The sequence below is a fragment of the Elephas maximus genome, chromosome 22, assembly GCF_024166365.1.
Source record: "Elephas maximus indicus isolate mEleMax1 chromosome 22, mEleMax1 primary haplotype, whole genome shotgun sequence".
NCBI lineage: Eukaryota > Metazoa > Chordata > Mammalia > Proboscidea > Elephantidae > Elephas > Elephas maximus.
The window spans coordinates 24,771,519-24,787,418 of NC_064840.1; the positions used below are offsets into that span (position 1 = coordinate 24,771,519).

General features: G+C 40.8%; 1 protein-coding gene across 1 annotated transcript in view; it reads right to left on the reverse strand.

The window, feature by feature from the left end:
* DRG1 (developmentally regulated GTP binding protein 1) overlaps positions 1-15,900 on the reverse strand; it is a 36,299-nt gene continuing 20,399 nt past the window's right edge. The window contains exons 5-9 of the mRNA XM_049865328.1: positions 15,378-15,547; positions 7,090-7,220; positions 6,083-6,250; positions 5,507-5,629; positions 1-2,688 (exon numbers count right to left, since the gene is read on the reverse strand). Coding sequence (XP_049721285.1) covers positions 2,589-2,688; positions 5,507-5,629; positions 6,083-6,250; positions 7,090-7,220; positions 15,378-15,547 — 692 coding nt within the window. The 3' untranslated portion in view covers positions 1-2,588. The remainder of the gene's footprint in view (positions 2,689-5,506; positions 5,630-6,082; positions 6,251-7,089; positions 7,221-15,377; positions 15,548-15,900) is intronic.

The following is a 15,900-nucleotide window of genomic DNA, read 5'->3' on the forward strand; positions in this document are numbered from 1 at the left end:
TGATTCTTAATCATTTTATTCCCATTACCAATGGCTGGTTCAGGAATGGACATGTGACCCAATTTAGGCCATGAGACACAGGACAGATCGGCTGGGTGGCTTCTGGGAAATGGCTTTTCAAAAAGACAGGATTCAGCCCTTTTATTATCCACTGGATTCTGGATGTAAGGCCTGGGATTGTGGCAAACATTCTATGACTGTGAGGTAAGCCAGCTACCCAACAAACTGAAATGGACATATTAGCCTGATGGAAAGAACCTGGATCCTCAATAACATAACAGCTATCTTGGGTCCACCCGAACTCCAAACAACTTGTATGAGGGACCAAATTTCCTTAAATTTCAGCTGGTTAAATTAATGCTTTCTGTTAAGTACAACTAAAAGTATTCTAGCTTAATTAATGCCACAGGGTTGGCTTATTTGTGTGAGGTCAGGAAAGAAACACCATGGAACATATAACGGCACAGGAAATTCGAGCCACGCTGTGACAGCCAAACCACTACAGTCTCAGAGAAGTTCAGGAGGACAAAGCCATTGGCTGTAGGAAAGCACTGCCTCAGCAGCCCCGTCCCTGGTAGCATTTCCAGCACAAAAACTTCCCCCTCTCCCAAAACTGCCAAGTCTAACGCAAAAGGGGAGAAAAAGAAAAAGTTGGGTGATCCTCAAGCATTAGCCAACAACAGACTGAGGGGGTCAGGGTGTTGAAAGACAGAAGCAAAGATTTCAGCAACCTTCTCTCCCCCACACCTGAACAGTGCTAAGTAAAAATGAATTTTGTATGAGGATCCCCCCAAAACCCAGTATGCTCTGGCTGGATAGCACACCTTGCTGAAAACCCCACAGCTCAGCCAGCCAGCCCTGATGAGTTGGGTCAGGCTCTAGATTATGATCTGGCCTCTGTCGTAAATGCACCAGTGATGCCAAAGTCTATATCCTCAAAGGAGACTGGGATACCAGGCCTGACAGTCCCAAGGGGCTTATCAGCTGAGTCTGGGGACAGTGCTAAGTCACAGCGCCAAGATTACCACAGAAAAACCTGTTATTAGGGCAGCAGGAGGAACAAACAGTAGAGAAAGGAAAGGCTGATATGTGGATAACTGCACATCTCCATCCCTCAGAATCTGCTAGAAGCTCCATCTTGCCTCAACTAAACGCAAATCCTTACTCTCTTGTGCCCTGATTCCCTAAGGAAGTACACATGGGATTGCCATGAGTCAGGATTGACTTGATGGCAATATGGGTTTTTTTTTTTCACCCTACTCTATTTCAGTATGGATCTCAGGGATGATAATCTTTGATTTCATTTCCTCCAAAGAACAAGTCAGTCTTTTACCAAGTTTAGATTTCTCCTTTGTCCCCATGCGCTCACAGCCTATCTCTGCCCATATTCTCACTAGCTCAGCCTACCACACCAAGAATTTTGCAAACTAGTTTCCCACTGTCAGAGCAATCCCCTTATTCCTGGTCCCCAAAACCTCTGATAATGTCCTTAGTACCCTCTCTCTCAAATAATCCTGATCCCACTCCTCCTAACCTAACCTCCTATCTCCACACATATACATATGTGTACACATAAATCTTCTGCTCTGATCATACTGGATGCCTTACCTGCAGTGTTCTGCCTCCCTGCCTTCACCCAGGTTATGTGGTTCAGCGTAAGACTGCCATGGGAGTTCAAGCAGCAAAGAGACCCTTAGTGGTTTGGTTGGCAGCATGGCTCAGCTCAACATTCCTGATGTACAGCTCTGCTCTCACTAAAGCAGGCAGGGAGCCCAAGAAGGGAAAGGACCAATGACAAGAGCCAACATTTACAAAGTGTGAGGTGCTATGCTAAGTAATTTACCAATACCGTCTCCCTTAACACTAATCATCATCACCCTAGGCGGTGAGTACTGTTACTATAACCATGTTACATTAGGAAACATGAGGCTCAAAAAAAGTTGAATAACTTGTTCAGATAATTAGAAGTGGGCCTGCAATTCAAATCCTCTCTGGTCAGGGTACTTTATTCAACTGCCACACTACACTCTCTCCCAAAATGGGCTACCCTTGTAAGGAATAATCAGTTAACTTTCATCAAATCTTTCCTCTCTCCAGCCTCACATGGGAGACCTCATTCGAAACAACTGAAGGTCACGTCCCATTGGAAGAGCTTCCCATGACTAATCAATTAGGGTGTTGCATATAGGGGTTGCTATGAGTCGGAATCGACTTGACGGCAATAGGTTTGGTTTTATATATTTTTATGGCACCTTTATATCCATTTCACACTCAAGAATAAGCTCCCAAATGCCCCTTCTGCAGCTGCTTCAACGTACGTACCCTCCCCTTAGAGTCCATCCCAAAAGGAATCCTCATACTGACACATGAGCTGCACGCAACCAGCCAGCAGACCAGGTCCTTTATGCAGTTCAACATACAAGGTGACACCAAGATAAGAAAAGTGAAGTTCCAATTTGGGTGCTTCCATCTCCCTCCCCCTGAATCCTGATCCAGCAGCTGCCAAAGCCAAGAAGGGGTTTGGGGCAGGGTGCTTGGTCATGGGGAATGCTGCTGCGCTGGCCCGGCAGTGGGAAAAGGGGAAGGTTTCACTTCTTCACAATCTGAATGACATCCTCGTCTTCCAATGTATGATCTTTACCCACTTTCTGAGGATTGTGTTTCACAGACAGACCCCAGACCAGAGCGCTGAATGAAAAGGAAAAAAGAACAGTCAGTGAAAATGATAATCCAGCCTCTGTCCTATCTGCCTGGGTGCCACCTTGGGCTCAGATTCTGCATCTCAGTCCTTAAGAGTCACAGGCCTATCAACAGCCAAGTCCCCACTCCCAGGCTCAAGCACCGCACTCAAATCCCACACTTTAGTTCTCTCAGCAGTGTGGTACACTGGAGCCTTCTGCATACAAGGTGTGCGCCTCTGGGAAGTTATGTGGTGCCTCTTGTCCCACAGCCAGTTTAAGAAGATCAAAGAGAAAGAAGCATAAATGAACAGTCTAAGAAGCCTAGTTTAAATTAAAAGGAGAAAGCATGGGTTCATTACAGAGAAATATCCTGAGATTATTCAGAATAGAAATTGAGTCTTAAACACTTATGTGTCAATTACAGACTTACAGAATACTCTCTTTTTACTGGGTCTACTAAAACCACCAGTGGTAACTGATAAGAAATATAGATCTTCCTCCTTCAGCTATGCTAGGAAAATACTCTCCCCAATCAGCAAACTGTATTGATGTGTCCTACTGATTTCTTGGAATATATGAAGGCATTTTGTACCCATAGGCCTCTCAGACTAAGAATATGCCATGCTAGGATAGAAACTGGTATATAAGACACTGAGCCCTGTCGCACAGAGGCTGAGAGCTAACAATGTATCTAAGGATGGAAAATGATGGCCGTATTATTATACTGTCATTGAGCCAAAACTTCATTAAAAATTTATATTCCAAAAAGAAATCATTAAGCTAGGAACAATTTAAAAAAAAAAAAAAGATAGCTATTAGCAACAGATAAAACAGAATTGGTAAGATAAACATAAAATTTTTCAAATGAACAAATAAACACATTTAAATAAATGCAAAGTGACAATTTTACTATCCTAAACTAGAAAACTAGTTTTTAGCAATCATACTAAATGCCTGCAATAAAATCAACACCTCCTCTCTCCAGACAGGGATGGGACTGGACAATGGGATGGAGAGGGATGCTGGTGAGGGGTGAGCTTCTTGGATCAGGTGGACACTTGAGACTATGTTGGCATCTCCTGTCTGGAGGGGAGATGAGAGGGTAGAGGGCGTTAGAAGCTGGCAGAATAGACACAAAAAGAGAGAGTGGCGGGAGGGAGCGGGCTATCTCATTACAGGGAAAGGAATTGGGAGTATGTAGCAAGGTGTATATAAGTTTTTGTGTGAAAGACTGACTTGATTTGTAAACTTTCACTTAAGTCATGATAAAAAAAAAAATCAACACCTTCTATTTTGTTGATGGCAATGCAAACTGATTCATCCCTTTTGGAAAGCAAGTTAGCAATCCATGTCAAACACCACGACAATCATTAATCCTACTTCTAGAGTAAAAAAATCAAATGGGAAAGAGCTGTTTAAAGACTAGAAAACTACCTAAAGTAGAAAAAATAGGAAATAACATGGTTATAAGGACACACACTGTATGATGTCACTTCTATGAAGTATCAAGAACCGGCACAGAGAAAACAAATTTGAGTGGTAACCAGGTGCTGGAGGAGGGTAAAAGGGACAGTTATTTCTAAAGGGGTACTGAGTTTCTGGTTAGAGTGATCATTAACTTTTGGAAATGGACAGTGGTGATGATTACACAGCATGGAGAAGATAATGTCGCTGAATATGCACACTTAAAAATGGTTAAAATGGCAACTTTTTTGTTATACATATGTATTGTACCACACACACACAAGATACGTGTCTGTACAGACAAGGACATAAAGAGAATGGGTGAAAAAGTGAAGAAAGAGAATTGACATAATCTCAAAAGTATCTCCCTCAAGACACAAGTCAAATACTAAGACAGACAGTAACTTTACAGTAGAGAGACCCAGCAGACACCAACTTAACCAAGTGATCAAGGTAAGTATCACCATCAACAGTAGAGAGACCCAGCAAACACCAAATTAACCAAGTGATCAAGGTAAGTATCACCATCAACCAGACATCATGAACGTTGTGATGTCATGTGCTAAGAAGGACACATCATCGTTTTTAGGGTATTCTTACCAAAAATGCATTAATCTCACTTCATCATGAGAAAACTCTGGAACAACTCAAATTAAAGATAATTCTACAAAATAACAAGTGCCAAAGTCATGAAAGACTAAGGAAATGTTACAGACTGGAAGACCAGAAAAAAAGGTGAAACCTAAGGTCTGTAGTTTGGTTAATAATATTACAAAAATTAAAAAAAAACCAAACCTGTTGCCATCAAGTCAATTCTGACTCATAGTGACCCTGTACCAATGTTAATTTCCTGTTCTTCATAATTGTACACTGGTTATGTGAGCTGTTAACATTAGGAGAAGTAGGGTGAGTGATACAAGGGAACTCTCTGTACTAGTTTTACAACTTTTCTGTAAGTCTAAAATTAGTTCAAAATAAACATTAAAAAAATTTTTTTTAGCCTATATTAGCACTGAAAAGTATGAGAAAGAGGAGGTTTTGCCCATACTTAAGCTGGTATTTTAGAGGGAGTATCCAATGGAGGCCAGCATGATGCTGGCAGCAATTAACATTTGTGGTTGTCAAGGGGAAGATGAATTAATGAGAGAAAGCCAGGGCCCTCTATACCATAAGCCCACCTCACCTAAGAGGCTCCCAAAGCTTTTCCTGCTCCAACCTGCATACCCTTAAGAAGCCACTATTAAGTTCAAACCAAGCAAACATTTCAGCAGCCTCCCAGCTGCCAGGCTTCTTTAAGCTATCCTAAGGATTCCTAGTTAATGAAATTAGAAAAGGAGGTACCACATACCCATGATACTTACTATTTAAATTCTTTGATAAGATTTTTGTGAATCTTCATGCAGAAATCCTCCACCGTGGTCCTGGAGTCAGGCAGCACAACCGGGGATGTGTAGTCTGGTAACTGGCCTTTGGGTTTTGTGTAACTAGAACAGAGGGAACAGAGGTTGTCTTCTGCTTGGAACGTTTCATGTGTTGAATGTAAACCCACCTTCCACCACCCCTGAGGAGAGCAGATCAGGATAATAACCTCCAACCTGAGAAAGACAACACCCTCAGTATGGTGTAGCAGATGATAGGAACTAATTTGTTTAGAATTCCAAAAGAAACAGATTTTATTAATGAGCTCCAGAAGGTATTTTAGGATAAAACCAAAAAAAACCAAACCCAGGGCTGTCGAGTCGATTCCGACTCATAGCGACCCTATAGGACAAGGTATAATTGCCCCATAGAGTTTCCAAGGAGCGCCTGGCGGATTCAAACTGCCGACCCTTTGGTTAGCAGCTGTAGCACTTAACCACTATGCTGCCGGGGTTTCCTATTTTAGGATAGTCTGGTTCAATTCCTACAGCAATACTCCCCTAAACACCGAGACTTACATCCTCACTAGTTTCAGATAGTCCCAGATCTTTTCCAACAGGTCATCAAAATTCCAGCGGTGGTGGGCAGAGATGGGTACACAGTGAGGTACCTTATAGATGATATCCAATTCCTCAATGGAGATCTGATCAATCTTATTTAACACATAGATACAGGGGATATAAACTCTATAGAAGAAGAAGAGACAAATAGGACATCAGCCTCAAGTTGCTGACAAGACTGTCAATCGGGTTATCATCACGTCTTCACGCAGGACCCTACCACTTAAGGCAGATGGGTGCGAAATAGGCTTTCTACCAAAATAAGATGAAAAGTCCAAAAAGTGAACTATAGGCAAAGTGACATTCCTAGTGTTCAATCAATATGGCTGCTATGGGTCCTATTAGGCAAGTGACAAATTCTCAAGCTTCAGTTGCCTCACTTATAAAATGCCTAACTCAAAAGTGTTGGCTTTTGTTTGTTTTCAAATGAAGAATAAATTTATCCAATAAACAGGAACAAGTGCATACAAAAACAAATACAAAATATTACATTAAAATGTCAGGAATAATTTTAACAGTAGTTGAAATTATAGAAGTTTTAATAATAGTAATGTTTCATGGAATAAGTGTTCAGCTACATCCCTGTGGACTGGAGAGAACAGACCAGGCCTGCCCAGCTCTCAGTTTTGTAAAGAAGGCAACAAACTTTCTCAGATGGATTACTTCTGAGAGCACAGTGTGAGAACCTACTCTCTTCTACCACCACACAAACACAAAGCTTAGGGGACAGCCTAGTTCACAGCAAGTACCTGAAATGAGAAACTTAATCAAAATAATCAAATTTCACTGAAAGGAAGAATGTAAGAAATTAAGAACACCTCATTTTATAGATAAAAAACCAAATCCCCACTATTTACTTGAGATAACAGCACAGCTACGCTTAAAACTGATGTCCAATCAATGATTCAATGTTACTTCCATTATAAAGCTACAAAGTAAAATTCAGGTACCAGGCTGATCAGTACCTATTTCCTTCCACCACATCAATGAGGTCATCGGCTGTGGCATCGCTTCGCAGAGTCACATCGGCATTATGAATTTTGTATTCAGCCAGAATGCTCTTCACAGTTTCAGCATCCAGCTCACTCTGAGGGCACTGAATGGGCCAAGAACACAATGAATGGTCAGAGAGCAAAAGATGTCCCAAGAGTACATACCCATATATCTGGATAATTCTAGCTAAAGTTCAAATTCACTTCTAAAGATTACTACCCTGGAGAAGAATGTAGGCAATGTATAAAAACGAAAAAGCTTTCTGATCTCAAAGGAAAAAATCTTGTATGCTAAAATTTCAAACATGATAGGACAATGGGAAAGATCTATTGGGCAGGACAGCTTAACTGTATGCCAGCCAAGTCATCTGGACCTCCAGAATGTTAAATTTAGTGTGGAAAATTCTCAGTTCTAAATTATATGACCTAGAAGCAGCATTTGACAAATCTGATCAATCCCTCCTATAAGAAACTTTCTTTACTCAATTTCCAGTTTTGCATCCAGTCCTACTTTATATGAGAAATCTTATTTGCTGTTTTTTCCCATCTTCCAATCTCTAATCCCACAACTTTCTGTCAGTTTGTCATACTGTGCTGGCTTGCTTACGTTCCTGTGATGCTGGAAGCTATGCCACGGATATTTCAAATAACAGCAGAGTCACCCATGGTGGACAGGTTTCAGCAGAGCTCTCAGACTAACAGAAGAGAAAGAAGAACCTGGCAACCTACTTCTAAAATAACTGGCCGGTAAAAACCTTATGAATAGCAGTGGAACACTGATACAGTGCTGGAAGATGAGCTCTCAGGTTGGGAGGCACCCAAAATACGACTGGGGAGTAGCTGCCTCTCCTCAAAGTATAGTCAACCTTAATGACCCTGGTAAAGCTTTTGTGACCTTCATTTGCCGATGTGGTACAACTCAAAATGAGAAGCAGCTGCAAACATCCATTAATAACCAGAACATGGAATGTATGAACTATGAATATGGGAAAATTGGAAGTTGTCAAAAATAAACTGAAAAACTTGAAGATTGATAACCGTGGCATTACTGAGCTGCAATGGACTGGTACTAGCGATTCTCAATCAGACAACCATATGGTCTACTACGCCAAGAATGACAAACTGAAGAACAGCTTCACATTCATTGTCAAAAACAACATTTCAAGATCTATCCTGAAGTACAACGCTCTCGGTGATAAGACAATATCCATACACCAACAAGGAAGACCAGTTAATATGACTATAATTCCAATTCACACACCAACCACTAGAGCAAAGGATTTCTTCCATTAGCTTTAGCTACTCTATGTTCAAGGGCAAGTTTCAGAGTCTCTTCTGACATCCATTTTAGTCTTCTCTTCCTTTCTTGTCTTTTTAATGACCTTTTACTTTCTTCATGTATGATGTCCTTAATGTCCTCCCACAGCTTGTCCGGTCTTCAGTCATTAGTTTTCAATGTGTCAAATCTATTCTTGAGATGGTCTTCAAATTCAGCTGGGATATACTGAAGGTCGTATTTTGGCTTTCACAGATGACTTTTAATTTTCTTCAGCTTAACCTGAACTTGCATATAAGCAACTGATGGTCTGTTCAGCCCATGGCCATCAACTGCTCATAGACAAGCACAAGCTGAACCTGAAGAAAACTCAAACACGTCCACGAGAGCCAGAGTGTGATCCTGAGCACACCCAACCTGAAGTCAGAGAGCCAGAGTGTGATTCTGAGCACACCCAGCCTGAAGTCAGAGAGCCAGAGTGTGATCCTGAGCACACCCAACCTGAAGTCAGAGAGCCAGAGTGTGATCCTGAGTACAGCCAACCTGAAGTCAGAGAGCCAGAGTGTGATCCTGAGCACACCCAACCTGAAGTCAGAGAGCCTGAGTACACCCAACTTGAAGTCAGAGAGCGTCTCAGGAACAGATTTGACGCACTGAACACTGATGCCTGAAGAACAGATGAGTTGTGGGATGACATCAAGGACATCCTACATGAAGAAAGTAAAAGGTTGTTAAAAAGACAGGAAAGAAAGAAAAGCCCAAAACATGTCAGAAGAGACTCTGAAACTTGCTCTTGAACATTAGGTAGCTAAAATGAATAGAAGAAATCATGAAGTAAAAGTGCTGAACAGAAGATTTTGAAGGGCAGCTTTAGAAGACCAAGTATTACAATGAAATGCCCAAGACCAGGAGTTAGGAAACCAAAAGGGAAGAACATGTTCAATATTTAAGCTGAAAGAACAGAAGAAAAAATTCAAGCCTCAAGTTTCAATACAAGATTCTATGGGCAAAATATTGAACAACGCAAAAAGCATCCAAAGATTGCAGGATTACAGAGTCACTGTACCAAAAAGAACTGGCTGGCATTCAACCACTTGAGGAGGCAGCATATGATCAAGAACCGATAGTACTGAAGGAAGAAGTCCAAGCTGCACTGAAGGCACTGGTGAAAAACGAGGCTCCAGGAATAGACAGAATACAATTGAGATGTTTCAACAAATAGATGCAATGCTAGAAGCACTCACTCGCCTATGCCAAGAAATTTGGAAGAAAGCTACCCTGCCAACCAACTGGAAGAGATCCATATCTGTACCCATTCCAAAGAAAAGTGATTCAACAGAATAATGAAATTATCAAACAGTATCATATCACACGCAAATAAAATTTTGCTGAAGATAATTCAAAAGCACCTCCAGCAGTACATCGACAGGGGAACTGCCAGTAATTCAAGTCGGGCCCAGAAGAGCACGTGGAATGAGGGATAGCACTGCTGATGTAAGATGGATCTTGGATGAAAGCAGAGAATATCAGAAAGATGTTTACCTGTGTTTTATTGACTACGTAAAGACATTGGACTGTGAGGATCATAACAAATTATGGATAACATTGCGAAGAATGAGAATTCCAGAATACTTTATCGTGCTCATACGGAACCTGTCCGTAGACCGAGAGGCAGTTTTCAAACAAAGCGAGTGGATACTGTATGGTTTAAAATCAAGAAGAGTGTGTCTCAAGGTTACATCCTTTCATCATACTTATTCAATCTGTCTGACTCACAGAGACCCTATGTACAAGGGAATGAAACACTGACCGGTCCTGTGCCATCCTCACAATCGTTGTTACACTTGAGCTCAAGTGTATCAACCTATCCCAAGGGTTTTCCTCTTTTTTGCTGACCCTCTACTTTACCAAGCATAATGCCCTTCTCCAGGGACTGGTTCCTCTTGATAACATGTCCCAAGCACGTGAGATAAAGTCTCGTCATCCTCACTTCTAACAAGCATCCTGGCTGTACATCTTCCAAGACAGATTTGTTCGTTCTTTTGGCAGCCCATGGTACACTCAATATTCTTCACCAATGCCATAATTAAAAGGGGTCAATTCTTCAGTCTTCCTTATTCACTCCCCAGCTTTCACATGCATATGAAGCGAATGAAAACACCATGGTGCACCTTTGTCCTTAAAGTAACATTTTTGCTCTTTAACACTTTAAAGAGGTCTTTTGCAGATTTGCCCAATGCAATGTATCATTTGATTTCCTGACTGCTGCTTCCATGGGCATTGATTGTGGATCCAAGTAAAATGAAATGTTTGACAACTTCAATCTTTTCTCCACTTATCCCGTTGCTTATTGACTCACTTGTGAGGATTTTTGTTTTCTTTATGTTGAAGCGTAATCCATACTGAAGGCTGTGGTCTTTGATCTTCATTAATAAGTACTTCAAGTCCTCTTCACTTTCAGCAAGCAAGGTTGTGTCATCTGCATAATGCAGGTTGTTTACGAGTCTTCCTTCAATCCTGATGTCCCGTTCTTCACAAAGTCTAGCTTCTCAGATTATTCGCTAAGCACATAAATTGAATAAGTATGGTGAAAGGATACAACCCTGACGCACACCTTTCCTGACTTTAACTCACGCACTATTCCCTTGTTCTGTACAAATGACTGCCAACTGACCTAGGTACAGGTTCCTCATATGCACAATTAAGTGTTCTGAAATTCCCGTTCTTGACAATGTTATCCATAGTTTGTTATGATCCACGCAGTCAAATGCCTTTGCATAGTCAATAAAACACAGGTAAACATCTTTCTGACATTTTCTGCTTTCAGTCAGGATCCACCTGACATCAGCAATGATATCCCTGGTTCCATGTCCTCTTCTGAATCTGGCTTGAGTTTCTGGCAATTCCCTGTCCATGCACTGCTGCAACAGCTCTTGAACGATCTGCAAAATTTTACATGTGTGGCATTAACCATATTCTTCGATAATTTCCTCATTTGGTTGGATCACCCTTCTTTGAAACAGGCATATATATACATCTCTTCCAGTCGATTGGCAGGATAGCTGTCTTCTAAATTTCTTGACATAGACGAGTGGGTACTTCCAGACAAAACATCTTAATTAGTATTCTGTCAATCCTGAAACCTTGTCTTTCGCCAAGGTCTTCAGCGCAGCTTGGACTTCTTCAGTACTATCAGTTCTTGATCATATGCTACCTCTTTAAATGGCTGAACCTCAACCAATTCTTTCTGGTACAGTGATTTATGTATTCCTTCCATGTTCTTTTGATGCTTCCTGCATCGTTTAGTATTTTCTCCATAGAATCCTTCACGATTGCAGCTCAAGGTCTGAATTTTCTCTTCAGTTCTTTCAGCTTCAGAAACGCCATTTTTGTTCTTCCCTTTTGGTTTTCTAACTCCAGGTCTTTGCATGTCATTACAATACTTTGTCTTCTCAAGTTGCCCTGTGAAATCTATTCAGCTCCTTTAGTTCATCATTTCTTCTACTTGCTTTAGCTACTTGATAGTTCAAGAGCAAATTTTAGGGTCTCTTCTGATATCTGTTTTGGTCTTTTCTTTCTTCCCTGTTTTTATAATGACCTCTTGTTTTCTTCATGTATGATGTCCTTGAGGTCATTCCACAACTCCTCTAGTCTTTAGTCATTGGTGCTCAATGTGTCAAATCTATTCTTGAGATGGTCTCTAAATTCAGGTGTGATATATACTTAAGGTTGTATTTTGGCTCTCATGGATTTGTTCTAATTTTCTTCAGCTTCAATTTGCATAGGAGCAAATGACGGCCTGTTACACAGTTGGCCCCTGGCTTTGTTCTGACTGTTGATACTGAGGTTTTCCATCATCTCTTTCCACAGATGTAGTCGATTTGATTCCTGTGTATTCCATCCAGTAAAGTCCACGTGTATAGTCACCGTTTATATTGATGAAAAAGGTATTTGCAATGAAGAAGCCGTTGGTCTTGCAAAATTCAATCATACGATCTCCGGCATCATTTCTAACACTGAGACCGTATTTTCCAACTACCAGTCCTTCTTTGTTTCCAACTTTTGCATTCCAATCTCCAGTAATTATCAATGCATCCTGACTGCATGTTTGATCAATTTCAGACTGCAAAAGTAGGTAAAAAATCTTCAGTTTCTTCCCCTTTGGCCTTAGTGGTTGTGTGTAAATTTGAATAACAGTAGTGTTAACTGGTCTTCATTGTAGGCATATGGATATTATCCTATCACTGACAACTCTGTACTTCAGGATAGATCCTGAAATATTCTTTTTGACAATGAATACAACGCCATTCTGTTCGTCATTCCTGGCATCGTAGAGCATATGATTGTTCAATTCAAAACGTCCATTTCAGCTCACTAATCCCAAGCCTATCAATCTTCAAGTGTTCCATTTCATTTTTGATGATTTCTTATTTTCATACTTCATACGTTCCATGTTCCTATTAGTGGATGTTTACAGCTGTTTCTTCTCATTTTGAGTTGTGCCACATCAGCAAATCAATGTCCTGAATGCTTGACTCTATCCACATCGTTAAGGTCAGCTCTACTTTGAGAAGACAGCTCTTCCCCAGTTGTCTTTTGAGTTCGTTCTAACTTGAGGGTCTCATCTTCTAACACTGTATCAGACAATTTTCGGCTGCTATTCATAAGGTTCTCACTGGCTAATTTTTTGCAGAAGTAGACTGCCAGGTCCTTCTTCCTAGTCTGTCTTAGTCTGGAAGCTCAGCTAAAACTTATTCCCACATGTCTGTCAGTTTGTCATATTGTGGGGGCTTGTGTGTTGCTGTGATGACAGAAGCTATGCCACCAGTATTCATACACCAGCAGGGTCACCCACGGTGGAGCGGTTTCAACATCTAGTATGATCCCATTAAAACCAAAGTCAACGGATGGCTATTAACAGAGAAAATGGAAACTCACAAGTGTTGGCAAGAATGTGAAAAAATTGGAACCCTTGTGCATTACTGGTGGGAATGTAAAATGGTGCAGCTGCTATGGAAAACAGTTTGGCAGTTTCTTAAAAAGTTGAATACAGAATTTCCATATGACCCAGAAATTCCACTCCCAGGTATATACACAAGAGAAAGCAAGAACAAGGATTCAAATAGATACTTGTACACAAATGTTCACTGCACCATTACTCATTATTCACAATAACCAAAAGGTGGAAACAACCCAAGCATCCATAAAAAGATGAATGGATAAGCAAAATGTGGTATATATACAATATTATTCAGTCATAAAAAGAAATGAAACTCTGATACATGCTATAATACAGATGAACACTGAAAACATTATGCTGAATAAGTCAGACAAAATAAGACATTGCATTCTCCCACTTATACGAAATATCTAGAATAGGCAAATTCAGAGACGAAAGTTCATTTGTGGTTACTAGAGGCTGTGGGGAGGAGGGAATGGGAGTTATTGCCGAAGGGGTATCAAGTTTCTGTTTGAAGTTTTGTAAAACTTTCGGAAACAGTGGCAATGGTAGCACCTGATAAATGTAATTGTCACTGAATCGTACACTTGAAAATGGTTAAAATGGCAAACTTTGTTATGTATTTCATCACAATAAAATTAAAAAAAAAAAAAAAAAACTAAGTCAAATCATGTTTACTCTGTGGGTTGGAACTCAAACTAAAAGCATGTATGGCCCTAGACTATCTCTGCTCACTCTTTTCCTCAAGCATGCAAAGACATGCTCTACCTCAGCGCCTTCACTCAGCTATTCTCTCTACATGAAATGTTCTCCTGCAAGAATCCACTTGGTTCACACCCTCATGTTAACTCAGTGAAATCTTCCCTGACCACCCTACTTAAAACTGCAATCCCCACACCAACACTCCTTCCCTATCCTCTTTTCCCTATCCTTAGATTCAGGTTTTTTTTTTTAAGATTCATCATCTTCTAATATATTGTATTTTACTCATTAACTTTGTTTGCTACCTGTTATGGATTGAACCGTGTCCCTGAAAAATGTGTATCAACTTGGGTAGGCCATGTTTCCCAGGATTGTGTGACTGTCCAACTTTCTGTAATCTGATGTAATTTTCCTATGTATTGTAAATCTTACCTCTGTAATGTTAACGGAGCCCTGGTGGCACAATGGTTCAGCATTCAGCTGCTAACCAAAAGGTGTGGAGGTTAAGTCCACAGCCATTCCTTGGAAATGTTCTACTCTGTCCTACAGTCTCTATGAGTCGGAACTGACTCAAAGCCAACAGCTTTATGATGTTCATAAGGTAAGGTCAGAGGCAGTTATGTTTATGAGGCAAGACTCAATCTATAAGATTAGGGTGTGTCTTGAGGCAATCTCTCTTGAGATATACGAGAGAAGCCAGCAGAGAGATGGGGACCTCATACTACCCACAAAGGAGAGCTCAGAGAGAGTGTACCTTTTAGATCCAGGGTCCCTGTGCTGAGAAACTTCTAGGCCAGGAGAAGATTGATAACAAAGACTGTCCCCCAGAGCTGATAGACAGAAAGCCTTCCCCTGGAGCTGGCACCCTGAAATTGGACTTCTAGCCTCCTAGGATGTGAGGGAATAAACTTCTATTTGGTAAAGCCAACCACTGGTGGTATTCTGTTATGGCAGCACTAGATAACTAAGACACTCCCTGTTACATCCCCAGAGTTTAAAACAATGCTTGGCCAATAGTAGGGGCTCTATAAATTTGCACTAAGTGAATGAATGAATGAATGAAAACATCACATCTGACAACCATCTACTTCATGCAAGTATAAGGTAGTCCATAGCCCCCACCACCCCAAACAGATAACCCAAAAGAGGAAACGAAGCTACAAAGGTAACTCTCAGACTGACTCCTGTCCTTTTCTTAATGTCTTGTCAGTCTTTGCAAGGTCACATGGTGCTGGCTCATTTAGGACAGAAAGAAGCCAGTTAATTTTTAATCCCCACCCCGGTCCCTTTAGCAGCCTGCCCCATGTCACCTTCCCCACTTACGGTGGCTGTGAGATTAATGCCTCCCTTGTCCTTCTTCTTAAAGCCAATGTTGGGGGCTTTGCTGTTCAAGCGAATACCAAAGCCTTCCAGCTCGTTTTCAATTATCTTCTTATGTCCCAAGGGTTTCAGGACATCCAGAACAATCAGGATCAAGTTACAGGTTCGAGCCACTGAAGAATTGGGGGAAAAAATTTATAGTCAACCAAAGGTCAACATAAAGCCTTAACTAACCCAAATATTCAAATAGCCTGAAGGTTTTTTTCCTACATTAAAGAGATAGAGGATTTTTTTGATACACACACACACATCAAGCTCTTAAGCTTACAAATTATTCCAAAAGTCAATTTAAAGTGTATGCCTTGAAGTCATTACATATTTGCCAAAGAGTGGGCATACCTTCTAGATACACTAGTAGAAAAGCTAGTTGGAATAAAGATACTAACCAAACAACTGCCTGTATCTCCAAAACAGCTTAGAAAGACTTAAAGCAGAAAAAACTCTAAAAGAATAAGATCATCTGGTT